The 13,185-nt window shown below is 38.1% G+C and overlaps 1 protein-coding gene across 1 annotated transcript in view; it reads left to right on the forward strand.

Moving 5' to 3' along the window:
• Positions 1-13,185, forward strand: part of LOC309844619 (uncharacterized protein) — a 66,257-nt gene that overhangs the window by 4,562 nt on the left and 48,510 nt on the right. The window contains exon 2 of the mRNA XM_082691717.1: positions 2,251-2,884. Within this exon, the coding sequence (XP_082547843.1) occupies positions 2,265-2,884 (620 nt within the window). The 5' untranslated portion in view covers positions 2,251-2,264. The remainder of the gene's footprint in view (positions 1-2,250; positions 2,885-13,185) is intronic.

Here is a 13,185-nt window from a genome sequence, read left to right on the forward strand (position 1 = left end):
AAGGCACAGTGCCTGTGCCCAGGACTTTCTCAAGGACCCATGGAAACACTTGAGAACTAAATGTAATCATAATTAATATTACTGTTAGCATTGGCTCCAAAATGTGAAAACTATAAAATCGGAATCATTAAATTTTTAGCTTAGTATTTACAACATCTATTAGGTTTGGCTTTTGCTCACTTTATAAGAATTCTCTATGGGATGCCTGGCTGGCTCAGTTGGTTGAGCATTTGACTCTTGGTTTCGGCTCTAGGTCGTGATCTCATGGGTCATGAGACTGAGCCCCACGTTCGGCTTCGTATTCAGCTGGGAATCTGCTTGAGGATTCTCTCCCTCTGCCCCTCCCCCCACTCACTCGCTCACTCTCTGTAAAATAAAATAAATCTTTAAAAAAAAAAAAAAAGAAGGGGCGCCTGGGTGGCTCAGTGGGTTAAGCCGCTGCCTTCGGCTCAGGTCATGATCTCAGGGTCCTGGGATCGAGCCCCGCATCAGGCTCTCTGCTCAGCAGGGAGCCTGCTTCCCTCTCTCTGCCTACTTGTGATCTCTGTCTGTCAAATAAATAAATAAAATCTTTAAAAAAAAAAAAAAAAAAAAAAAAAAAAGAATTCTCTCTTATGCACATTTGCAAGTTAAATAGCTTACTCTTACCAAATAATTATATGTAAATACACACACACACACACACACACACACACTCATATATATAATGAATAATTGAGAGATATTTAACCTGTTATTTCCTTTAATCCTTGGGACAACCTTATGTGCTAGACACTTTTGTCCCTACTTAATGAATGAGGAAGTGATGTCTGAGATGTGTTGCCCTATCTCACAGTTAGTAAGCAAACAAAGCTAAGATTCAGGCCCAGATAGCCTCCCTCCAGAGCCTGAGCTTGTAACTGCTTTGCCTATTATCTTGGGAACAAACATATTTTCTGACGAGAAATAGATAGATGTTAAGAACCAAAGATAAACACAAGAAATACCTGCATTTTCAGAAGAGGTCAGGGAAGGATAGAAAGTGAATGGGTCAGCAGGTTGAAGATGATGACGTTGGCTCTGGCCATAACGTTACAGGCGGTGAGAGTCTCAGGGAACAGGACAGCAGTATTGGCCGGTGCCCCTGAGTTGTCAGTGAGAACGCCAACCACTAGATGTCCCAATTATGAAAACACATCTGCTCTCGGGGGAACTGTTTCAGTAAAGTGAACATAGTGGAGGACAGACATCAAGCATCTGAGCAGGGAGCTCCTGGTGAAGAAGCGGAGGATTTATGTGAGGTCACATCCATAGACATACACACCTTTCTCCAGGTACAAGGTACAAGGAAGAAGAATCTGCCATAATTCCTAGCTGATGGAGACCTGGATTCAAGCCACAGAGGACCTATTTTTTCCCCTTCCCCAACCTATGATTGCGACCAAAGAAGATCCTTTGAGGACCCAGACCTTCTAGACCAATATTCTGGGATTCCACAAGCTGGGATGAATAAGATCAACGTGGTTGCTGAGGGGGACAAGGGGCAGCATGAGGCACCACTGTGTTAGTTTCTGGTGGCTGCTGTAACATATCACCACAAATTGGGTGACTTAAAACAGAAATATGCTTCTCTCACAGTCGTAGGGGCAGAGAAGTTTGAAGTCCAGGTGTTAGCAAGGCATTCTTTCTGGAAATTCTGAAGGAAAATCTGTCCTGCACCTCTTCCAGAGCTTCTGGAGCTCACCAGCAACCTCTGGCCTCCCTTGGCATATAGACGCATCACTCCATTTTCTCTTAGTGTTCTCCCCTGTGTGTCTCTGTCTGTGTCCAGATGTTTCTTAAAAGATACCAGTCATTAAATCAGGGCTCATTCAAATACAGCATGACCTCATCTTAACTTGATTTTACCTGCAAGGACACTATTTTCCAAATAAGGTTGCATTCACAGGTATTAGGAGGTGGATTTACAGGTAACTCTTTGGGGCACAATTCTGCCCACATTCTCCACTTCTGTTTGTTTCCTTCTGCAATGGAAAAGTGTCAAGCTCTTTCCGTTTGGCCGCAAGAGTTTAGGAGGACTGGGAAGGGTGTGATGAGGTCTCCTGGGTTGGATACCTTGACACCCCTGGTTAGTCCCTGAGTCAGTTGACAGAGTCTGTCTCCTTTGCGTCACGGGAAGAATTGCCCCTGCTAGGGGAGAAGTGAACCATTTGGCTCCTTTATTTGTTTATCTATTCTTTACCAAACTGAGTCTTTGCTTTCCTCTTACAGAAGTCGATCCAGCCATGGCGACTCCCTCTGCTGCCTTTGAGGCCCTTATGAATGGAGTGACAAGCTGGGATGTCCCTGAAGATGCCATCCCATGTGAATTGCTTCTAATTGGAGAGGCCTCCTTCCCAGTGATGGTGAATGACATGGGCCAGGTTCTCATTGCTGCCTCTTCCTATGGCCGAGGTCGCCTGGTGGTGGTGTCCCATGAGGACTACTTGGTAGAGGCCCAGCTCACTACCTTTCTCCTCAATGCAGTGGGTTGGCTCTGTTCTTCCCCTGGGGCTCCCATTGGTGTACACCCATCCCTGGCACCCCTGGCCAAAATCCTTGAGGGATCTGGGGTGGAGGCGAAGATTGAGCCGGAAGTGAAAGACTCCCTCGGGGTTTACTGCATTGATGCCTATAATGAAACCATGACGGAAAAGTTGGTCAAGTTTATGAAACGTGGAGGGGGCTTGCTCATTGGAGGCCAGGCCTGGGACTGGGCCAACCAGGGCGACGACGAAAGGGTGCTTTTCACATTCCCTGGCAACCTCGTGACCAGTGTGGCCGGCGTGTACTTCACCGACAACAAAGGGGACACAAGTTTCTTTAAAGTCTCCAAGAAGATGCCCAAGATCCCAGTCTTAGTTAGGTGAGTGCACTGCCCCAGTGGGGATTTGGTCCCACATTAAAAAAGACATGGTTCTTGTCTTTAGGTTGCTCCCAAGCTAACAGACGAGCCCTTGGCATTTAGGCATGGATTCCCCCTAAATCAAGCAGAGTTACCCATAATCAAACAGATCACCCTGCATCAATTAAGGTCCCCATTGTTGCTGCCTCCCCAGACTAGAGCACTTAGCTCTTTGAACAAAGAAACTTCTTAGTGACCTTTATGTTCCCTGGCATCTAGCTTAAAATATATTGCTGAATCCCAGAACTGGTGTTGCTATTCCAGGGTCACAGCAGAAGGTTGCTTTGAAATGAAATGTGAGGAAAACGAAAACAGACGTAAAGGGACCCCATAAGACAAAGTCTAAAGAGCTGTGAAAAAGGCTTTGAAATGTCTAGCCAGATGGGATTGGGATGGAGATAAGAACTAGAAGATTCAGAAGGTGATAGAGAAGAAAAGATGGCATGAGTTGTTTGTGCTAAATCTAGGAGTTAGGGGAGGATTTTACATCTGCAGGCAAAAGACCTGATGTTGGAGAATGAGGGAGACAGGTGATGGGTATAGAGGCAGGCTACATGGAAGTTCTGTAGGAGCACTGCCCAGTCTGTTCTGTTCACAGTGTACTCCAGTATCTCACACAGTGCTGAACGTGGAACAGGTGAGTAGGTGCTCAGGAAACACTTGTTGGCTGATGACTGGATGGATGAATGGGGGAGATAAGAGCTGGAGTATAGGAAGTGTACCAGGCCATGCCCTACTGTATGTTAAAACTCACAGCATCCCTGGAGTAGAGAGCTTTGGAATTTCTGATTGGCGAGAGCAGAGTAAAGCAGGATTGGGTGAGAAAGGGATTTCAGGGTCCGTATAGACACACAGAGAATGGGCCATGGCCTCTTCTTGGCATGGGACATTTGAAGGAAAACCCCACATGTGGAATGAGGAAAGACACACTTGTTCTGAGGCATAGTGATTGTGCCTCAGTTGCGATAGTGACTGACCAAACTGATCAAATTTTCAGCTTACCAGTGATCTTCATCCTAAGGAATAGAGAGGTAAGACCTGACCGTAATTCTCTTTCTAAACAATCTAATCCCCCTATTTGTATTCACAGATGTTTTTCTCTACCAAAACCATACCTCTTTTTTCTTTGGTTATATCTAAATCATCTCTCGTCATGAATGATTCTCAACTTGGGGGGTTAGGCTGTACGTGTGTGTATGTGAACTCATATATATGTGTGCACACATGTAAAATCACCTTGAAGACTAACGTCTGAGAAAAAAAATCAGAGTTTATAAGGGAAGTTTGCAGACTCTGTTGTGGAAATTGTGGGTTATCAGTATTGGTTATTTACTAGATAAGACTGCATCACAACTCTCGACTGTCTTTGCTTATACAGCTAGATATAGCATAGCATTGCCCATAATTAGGTGGGTCATTTTTTGACTTGTGGATGGATTGAAGATGGCAGTAGTGATTTTCCTGAGCTGACTGGCTGACAGAAGTATGGAGTAAAAAGTAAAAGGCAAAAGAGGGTGTGTGTGTGTGAGAGAGAGAGAGAGAGAGAGAAATGTGAAATACTGATCAAATGCATGGATTGAGATTAGTATGGAAAAAGAAAACAAAAAAACCCTCTCCTCCTTACCCCAGAGAGAGAGAGAGAGAGAGAAATGTGAAATACTGATCAAATGCATGGGTTGAGATTAGTATGGAAAAAGAGAAAACAAAAAACCCTCTCTTCCTTACCCCATAGTTTTAATATTCACTCTCACTGGGGCACCTGGGTGGGTCAGTGGGTCAAGCATCTGCCTTCAGCTCAGGTCATGATCCTGGGACATCAAGCCCTGCACTGGCTTCTTGCTCAGAAAGGAGCATGCTTCTTCCTCTCCCTCTGCTCTACCCCCGAGCTGTGCTCTCTTCTTCTGTCCCTCTCTCAAATGAATAAATAAAATCTTAAAAAAAAAAAAAAATTCGCTCTCACATAGCCAAAGCTGAAATGTAGACATTGAGCGATGCTTCTCCCACCTGATATTGTGGTTGCCAAACTGTATATCAAAATCCGTAATTATAAACCTAAATCAAGTGATTTTACTTTATGTGAATTAGGCCTTAATAAACCTTTAATATGTCTTTTAGTAGGACTTCTAAAAAGAATCAGATAGATTCATATACAAGGATATGCAATTCAGCATTATTTGTAATAGGGAAGAATAGTATATCTAAATAAATTATAGATTTAATAACCAACCATTCAAACTATGTTTCCAAGAACAATTAAGGCATGAAAAAAATCTTATAGGGGATATTATTAAATGAAATAAAATAGGATGGTAATCTGTTGTTCAATATGTTCCTACTTTTTGGTCAAAAAATACAGCTATGTGCAGAAAATATTATAGAAGGAAAGGGTCAAAATATCATTAATGGGTAGAACTCTGGGTCATGGAATAATGGTAGATGATTTTTACTTTTAAACTTTTACTTTCCAGACTTTCTATGAAATTTTATTAATAAGGTGTATATTTCATCAAGTCAGTTCACATTTAGGAACACTAAAAGACAAAAAAACAATTCATGTCATATTAAACACCTTCCAATCTGTCAATGCATAAATACTTTTTATGACATAAACAGAAAACGTAAAACCAAATTTAACTCTCCAAATGATTCACTTTTTGTCACTTACCTTTTTAAAAACTCTGATATACATATGAATATGTCTATGTGTGTATGTGTTACCAATTGCCAATACTTTTGAATTATGATTCTTCTTTTAAACCATTTTTCAATATTTTTCAATATCTCCTATTTTTTAAAAAAAGTAATAGGTCATAAACACACAACATAACTCTTCATTTTTACATATTATTTCCCCCATTCATCCATATTTTACATTGTTATCATCTTAGTATACATACTATTTTGAATTCCACTCACAAATATTTTTCATTCTATATAATCTTCCAAGTTATATTTGACTCACTTCATGAGAATGCCTCATTTATTTTATCATTTGCCTGCTGTTGAGCATTTGGATCTTTCTCCACGCTTGTAATAGGTAGTACTATACAGAATAACTTCGGAATGTTTTAGAAACATTAGACAATGCAAGATACCGGGATGCTTTTATTAGAATTCAGGAAGGAAGATTATTTCCATCACATGCTTAGCAAAGTTCAGATTGAAAACCCCTATGGATTTAGTTACTCTGTCAAAGGATCTTATTTATTTTTAAACCCTCATTTAAACATGAGAGCATGAATTAAGATAACTTTATTAAACAGATTATCTTATTACTTGCATATTTCTTACTAAATTCTAAATAAGATCTTGGGATCCTCTCACCCTTCTAAGAGTAAAGTGTGGCAGATCTTACCAAGATGAATCAAATTTTTATCAGAGGAAGTCCACTTTATGATCAGAAAAACAAATCCCTAAGTAATAAAACCATATGATCTTTTAGCCTGGTGAGAATACCGACAGATGTTAGGACATGAGTCTCCTACTTGCTGCCCTCACTTCCTGCCTGAAAAGTGTCATCATCTGCATTTAGAATGCTAGTCTCCATGCCCTCTGCAAGACCAAACCACCTGTAGTCTGTTTCCCAGGTGATTTCTACTCTCTTATCATCTTCATCCTCAGTGTCTCTACTGTGCCTCCAGCTCTGAGGTCAATGGTGTTGCACTTTATGTGCAGAAGGAGACTCACCTTCTATTAAGTATTCATTTGACAAAACACTGGGTCCATTGTCATAAACTACCCACAATCTCATTGCAGGACTCAGGATTCATATCATCTGGAAAAAGCACAGATTTTAGAGAAGGACGGCTTTAGTAAGTTTCCGAGCTCTGTCTGATACATGCTGTATAACCCGGTGTCACAGTCACCCTCCCTAAGCCTCATCTCTGAAGTGGGATTAATAATGGCTACCTTTCAGGATGGTTGTGAGGATTCAATGAATTAAGAAACACCCTCAAATACCTAGAACACTTTAATTATTTCCACATCCAGCCTATGGTACATAAGAGTATGATGTCCTGAATATCATTCCCAATCATTGACACTTACCTGGCATTCATCATCATGGTCGTTTATGTTGTCCCAGTTGTATTAAGTATTGGCTTGTTAACTCCTGTTTTTACCTACTTCCTCCACCAAACCGAGACAGCATCATCATGACTCACTGCCACATTTTACCTCTTCGTACATTTAATAAAACAGGTACCAGAGACAAAATTGGCTCCACCAATTAGACATGTGACGCAGATAAAATTTGTCAGTTGATCAATCTTAGGGAGGTTTTACAAGAATCAACCCGAATAGTTTTTCTAATCCTCTATGCAATAATAGTCCTTTGTCTCATTTTTACCTAAATCTCGGGCTTCTATTAAAGAGTTTCAACTCTGTATTTTGTTCATCCATTTATATAGCCAGTATTTACAGAGTATATTCTATATCCCAGGCATTATTTCTTATGTCAAGAAAGTAATTTCCAAAGACCTGAGAATGAAAAGCACATAAACATCTCTTGTACCCAGACCTGGAAGGAATTACAAAAACTGAACAACTGTTGTAGGAAGAGGGCTGTGATACTGAGTTTCACTGGAATCTGGAAACCTGGGATCTTACTCCCAGTAAATGCAGCATGACCTTGGCATATCCTTCCATCTCTTTTTCCCTCTAAATGGAAGTGCTGGAGTGAACATCCTTGTCCTCCTTTTGGCTATATATCATTGAGACTGGTTTTCCATCTACAGTGATTCCCATCTATACTGAAAGTCATCAGAGGTGCATAGAGAAGAATGTTGTACAAATGGTCATACCCTGAAATGTCTACATGCTCCAAATTCCTCAGCTTGAAAACACCCCTGTGAAACCTGAATTGATGAACATTACACATTGATAACAATTTATACTGTCTTCATTTTGAAAGATCCTAAGAGGATATTACACACACAAAGACTTTGAATTCCAGATCATTAAAATTTCAGAATTTTGAAAATTGAGTAATCTACTTGAAATTAATTCAAATGAAGCAAGAAAACTATCAGTTTATGGAAGATAATCATGACTGTGTCTTCCCAAGCAATTTGGAAAGCCAAAATATCGAAGTGGATATTAATAATAAGCTTATTTATAACAAGGATCCACAAATTGTTGGAGGTCATTGCTTGTTACATGTTAGGGATTTTCAGAATGCTAACTATAGAATTTTATGTCAGGATCATGGCCAGGCATTGAGGGGGGTGGTAAACATAGTGCCCTAACTCCTACTCGACCCTTCTCACTTCATGCTTAATTATGTAGACTAAAATTGCATTAGCTGGTTCTCAAAAAATAAGAAGTTTTAGAGAGCAAGTCCAAGTGGGAAGACAGGGCACTTCAGAAGAGTAATTGCTAAATCACAATTCAGATTTCTCTGCCTTTTTATGAGCAGTTTCCGTTCTTCAGTTTCAAAATACATGCTTGTAGTGCTTGCTTTGGCAGCATATATATCAAAATACATGCTTGTTGAAAAAGAACTGAAATAATCCATAAGTATGCAAAGTAAAAAGTAAAACAGCTTCATCTCCACCTCTCCCTCTGCCTGCACTAATTCATTCTTTTCCCCAAAGTTTGGACTCTATCTTTTCTGACTTTTCTTCCATTTGTGTGTGTGTGTGTGTGTGTGTGTGTGTGTGTGTGTGTTTGTGTGTGTGTGTGTGTGCGTGTGTGTGTGTTTGTAAGTGGGAGGGGGTGGTAGAGTTGGGGAAGCAGAAAGAGAAACAGAGAGAGATCTGCAACTTGATTTTTCACTTCATGTATCTTGAACATTTTTCCATGTGCACCTGATAAACATACATCATCTTCCAGAATAGCTATAGAGCATTTCACAGTTGGATTTTTTTCATAAGTTACTTAACCATTTACCTATTAGTATACAATAAAGTTATTTTCTAATATATCTTGAATATCTAAATATTTATAAGTTAAAAAATACATGAGTACCCTACAAGTCAAAAAAGAAATTACAAAGGAAATTAGAAAATATTTTAACCTGAATAAAAATGAAAACACAACATGTCAAAATTTGTGTAATGCAGTTAAAGTCGTGCTTAAAGAGAAAAGTATGCCTTATATAAATGCTTTTATTAGAAATTATTAAAGTTTAAATTCAGTGACATATGTTTTCAATATCAGGAAGCTAAACAAAAATGAAAACCTCACCCAAATTTTGTGGAAAGAGTAAGAAGATGATAAAGATGAGAGCTGAATTCAATGAAACAGGAAATAGAAAATAATAAGGAAAATTAGTAAAATCAAAAGCTGGTTAGTTGAAAAAATCAATAAAAGTGATAAATCTCTCTATATAATGATCACAAAAACAAGACAGATTATGCAAATGAAAAATTCTAGGAATGGAATATGGTTGATTAATACAGATCCTACATGCAGTAAAGGATAATAAAAGAATACTATAATCGTATGCCAATGAATCTGACAACTTAAATGAAATGGACAAATTTCCGGAGAGAGACAAACTACTAAAATTGACACAAAAAGAAACAGAAAATATATGTTAAATGAGTTGGAATTGTATTTTAAAACATCCCAATACTAAATACAATGTGGTTTCCCGGTTTGGATCTTGGAAAATGTTGGTGGGAAAACTGATGAAATTTGTCTAACATTTGGAGTTGATAGCATTTTACCAGTTTTAACTTCTCAGTTTTGGCAAACATACCACGATTGTTAACATGCTAACATTAGGAAAACTGGGTGAAGGGCTTATATAACTTGGTACTATATTTGCAATTTTTGTTTTTTTTTAAATCTTAAAATAAAAATTTTATTTAAAATCAACAACAATGAAAAAAAAGTCCCAATAAGGAACACTTCACATCTAGATAGCTTCACTGATGCATTATATCAAACATTCAAAGAACAAATAATACTAACCCAACATAAACCATTAAAGAAAATAGAAAAGGAGGAAAATTTTTGCAACTTGATTTATTAAACCAGTATTTCTCTGATGCCAAAGCCCGAGAAAGACACTGCAAGAAAACTAAAGAACAATATCCTTCAGGAACAAAGAAGCAAACATTTTTAGTAAAATATTGTAAAAAGAATTAAAGCCACTTTGGAAAACAGTGTGAAGGTTCCTTAAGAAATTAAAAATAGAGCTAACCTATGACCCTGCAATTGCACTACTGGGTATTTACCCCAAAGATGCAGATGTAGTAAAAAGAAGGGCCATCTGTACCCCAGCGTTTATAGCAGCAATTGCCAAACTGTGAAAAGAGCCAAGATGCCCTTCAACAGACGAATGGATAAAGAAGATATGGTCCATCTATACAACGGAGTATTATGCCGCCATCAGAAAGGATGAATATCCAACTTTTGTATCAACGTGGATGGGACTAGAAGAGATTATTATGCTGAGTGAAATAAGTCAAGCAGAGAGAGTCAATTATCATTTGGTTTCACTTACTTGTGGAGCATAAGGAATAACACGAAGGATATTGGGAGATGGAGAGGAGAAGTGAGTTGGGGGAAATTGGAGGAGGAGATGAACCATGAGAGACTGTGGACTCTGAGAAACAACCTGAGGGTTTTGGAGGGGAGGGAGGTGGGGTTTGGGTGAGCCTGGTGGTGGGTATTATGGAGGGCACATATTGCATGGAGCACTGGGTGTGATGCATAAACAATGAATCTTGGAACACTGAAAAAAAATTACAAAAAAAGAAGAAAAAGAATTAAAGGGATCTAAAGAAGGGTTACTACATCATGACCAAGTATGGCTTAACCTAGAAATACATGGCTGTTTTAACATTCTAACATGGAAGTAATTCACCAAATTAACAGAATGAATGAGAAAACCATATAATTCAATACATGAACACACACACACATACACAAACAAGCATTTGGCAGCATTCAATACCAAATCATGACAATATCTTATTTAGAAATAAAAAGGAACTTCTACCATAAGATGAGCCATTTTTGAAAAAGCTATAAGAACTTGCTTAATGGTGAAATATCCTAAGGTTGAAAACAAGACAAGACAAGGAAGGATACCTGCTCTCACTGCTGTTATTCAGCATTGTACCAAAGGTCCCAACCAGTGCAGTAGGCAAGTTAAAAAAAAAAAAAAAAGGCACAGAGATGAAAAACTAAGAAGTAAACCTATGTCTATTTGCAGAAAACATCATCATCTATGTAAAAAAATTCCTTAAAACTATTAAAAAATGCTATAATTGAAATTAGCAAGGTTGCAGGATACAAGGTCAATATAGAAAGATCAACTACATTTTTTAAAAAGATTTTATTTATTTGATAGAGTGTGTGTGTGTGTGCACAAGCAGTGGGAACAGGAGAGGGAGAAGCAGGCTCCCCACTGAGCAGGGAGCCTTAATTCAGGGCTTGATCCCAGGACTCAAGGATCATGATCTGAGTCAAAAGCAGACACTTAACCAATGGAGCAACTCAGGTGACCCAATCAATTACATTTTAGTATACTAGCAGCCAAAAATTGGTAATTGAAATAAAAAAATACAGTATCAGTTAAAACAGGATACAAAATTGTGAAATACTCATGAAGTTAATAAAATATGTTACAAGACCCATACCCTGAAAACTATAAAATGTCACTGAAAGAAATTAAGACCTAAAGAAATGGAGAAATACACCACATTGATGAATCAGAACACTCAGTACTTTTAAGATGTCAGCTTTCCCTCAAATCACGTATAGATTCAATGCAATAATCCCAACCAAAGTTCAAATGGACTCTAAAATTAATGCAAATGAAAGGAACTAACATAACGCAATTTTAATGCTTATGAGAAAGCTAAAGTAATCAAAATCCTAGGGTATTGGTATAAGGATAGGGATACAGATCAATGAAACAGACTACACGATTCAGAAATAGACTCACAGATCCATGCTCAAATTATTTTTTCCAAAGGTGCCAAGGTAATTCTATGAGGAAAAGATAATCTTTTCAACTTATGGTTCTGGAGTAAATGGACACCCTTATGGAGAAAAAGTAAATCTTGATGCTTATCCCACTCCATACAAAACAAATAATTCAGAAGATCTGGACCAAAATGCAGAGACTAAAATTCAAAAACTTCAAATTTTTTGTTTGTTAAAAACTTCTAAATGAATGCACAGGAGAGATTATCTGTGACCTTAGGGTAGGCAAAGATGGCCTAGAGAGGACACAAAAAATACAAGAGCCATAAGGGAAAAGACTGACAAATTGAGCTTCACCAAAATTTTTTTTAATAACTTCTGCAATTCAATAGACAGTATTAAGAAAAAAAAAAGGCAGTCTACAGACTGGAAAAATTATTTGCAGTATTTATATCTGACAATGGACTTGCATTTAGAATACATAGAGAACTCTTACATCTCAATAAGAAGATAAACAATCTAGTAAAAAAAAATATTTTAACATACTTTACAGAAGATAAATGATGAAAGGACAAAAAGCCCACGAAAAGATTCTTAACATCATTATCATCAGAGAAATGCAAATTAAAATCACAATTAGATAACACACACACACACACACACACACACACACACACACACTAGAATTGTCCCTAAAATGACTCACAGAGTTCGCAAGAATGTGGAGCCACTGGAAATCTACTACATTGCTGTTGGGAGTATACAATGATACAACTACTTTGGAAGACAGTTTGGCAATTTCTTATAAATGTAAACCTACTCTTATCATACTACTCAACCACCTCATTCCTAAGCATTTATCCAGAGGAAAGGAAAACATGTCCACACAAAAATTTTGTGTATGAATGTTCATGGTAGCGAGCCTCACACTGGAAGCTACTAACTAAATATTCATCAACAGATGAATGGATGAACAAAATGTGGGATGTCTATCTACCCAGCGGCATACTACTCAGCAATAAAAAGGAAGGGATTACTGAAGGGTTTAATAACATGGATTGCTCTCAAAAATGTATTCTGAGTGGAAGAAGCCAAACATGAGAGGATATACTTTGTGATTCCATGTATATGAAACTTTAGAAAAGGCTGATCTCATTTACACTGAAAGCAAGCACGTCAGTGGTTGCCTGAGGACTGGATCGACTGAAATGGGACAAAAGGTAGTTTTCTGTGGTGATGGAAATGCTATATATTTTTATTGTGATTATATGAGTGTATAACTGTAACAAAATCTCATCAAGACATAGACTTTAAATAAATTTTAGGTGTCAGTGAAGTTGATTTTTCAAAATTGGCATGTTCAACACAGTATTAGAGGA

Source organism: Mustela nivalis, assembly GCF_964662115.1.
Source record: "Mustela nivalis genome assembly, chromosome: 12".
In the NCBI taxonomy this organism is placed as follows: Eukaryota; Metazoa; Chordata; class Mammalia; order Carnivora; family Mustelidae; genus Mustela; species Mustela nivalis.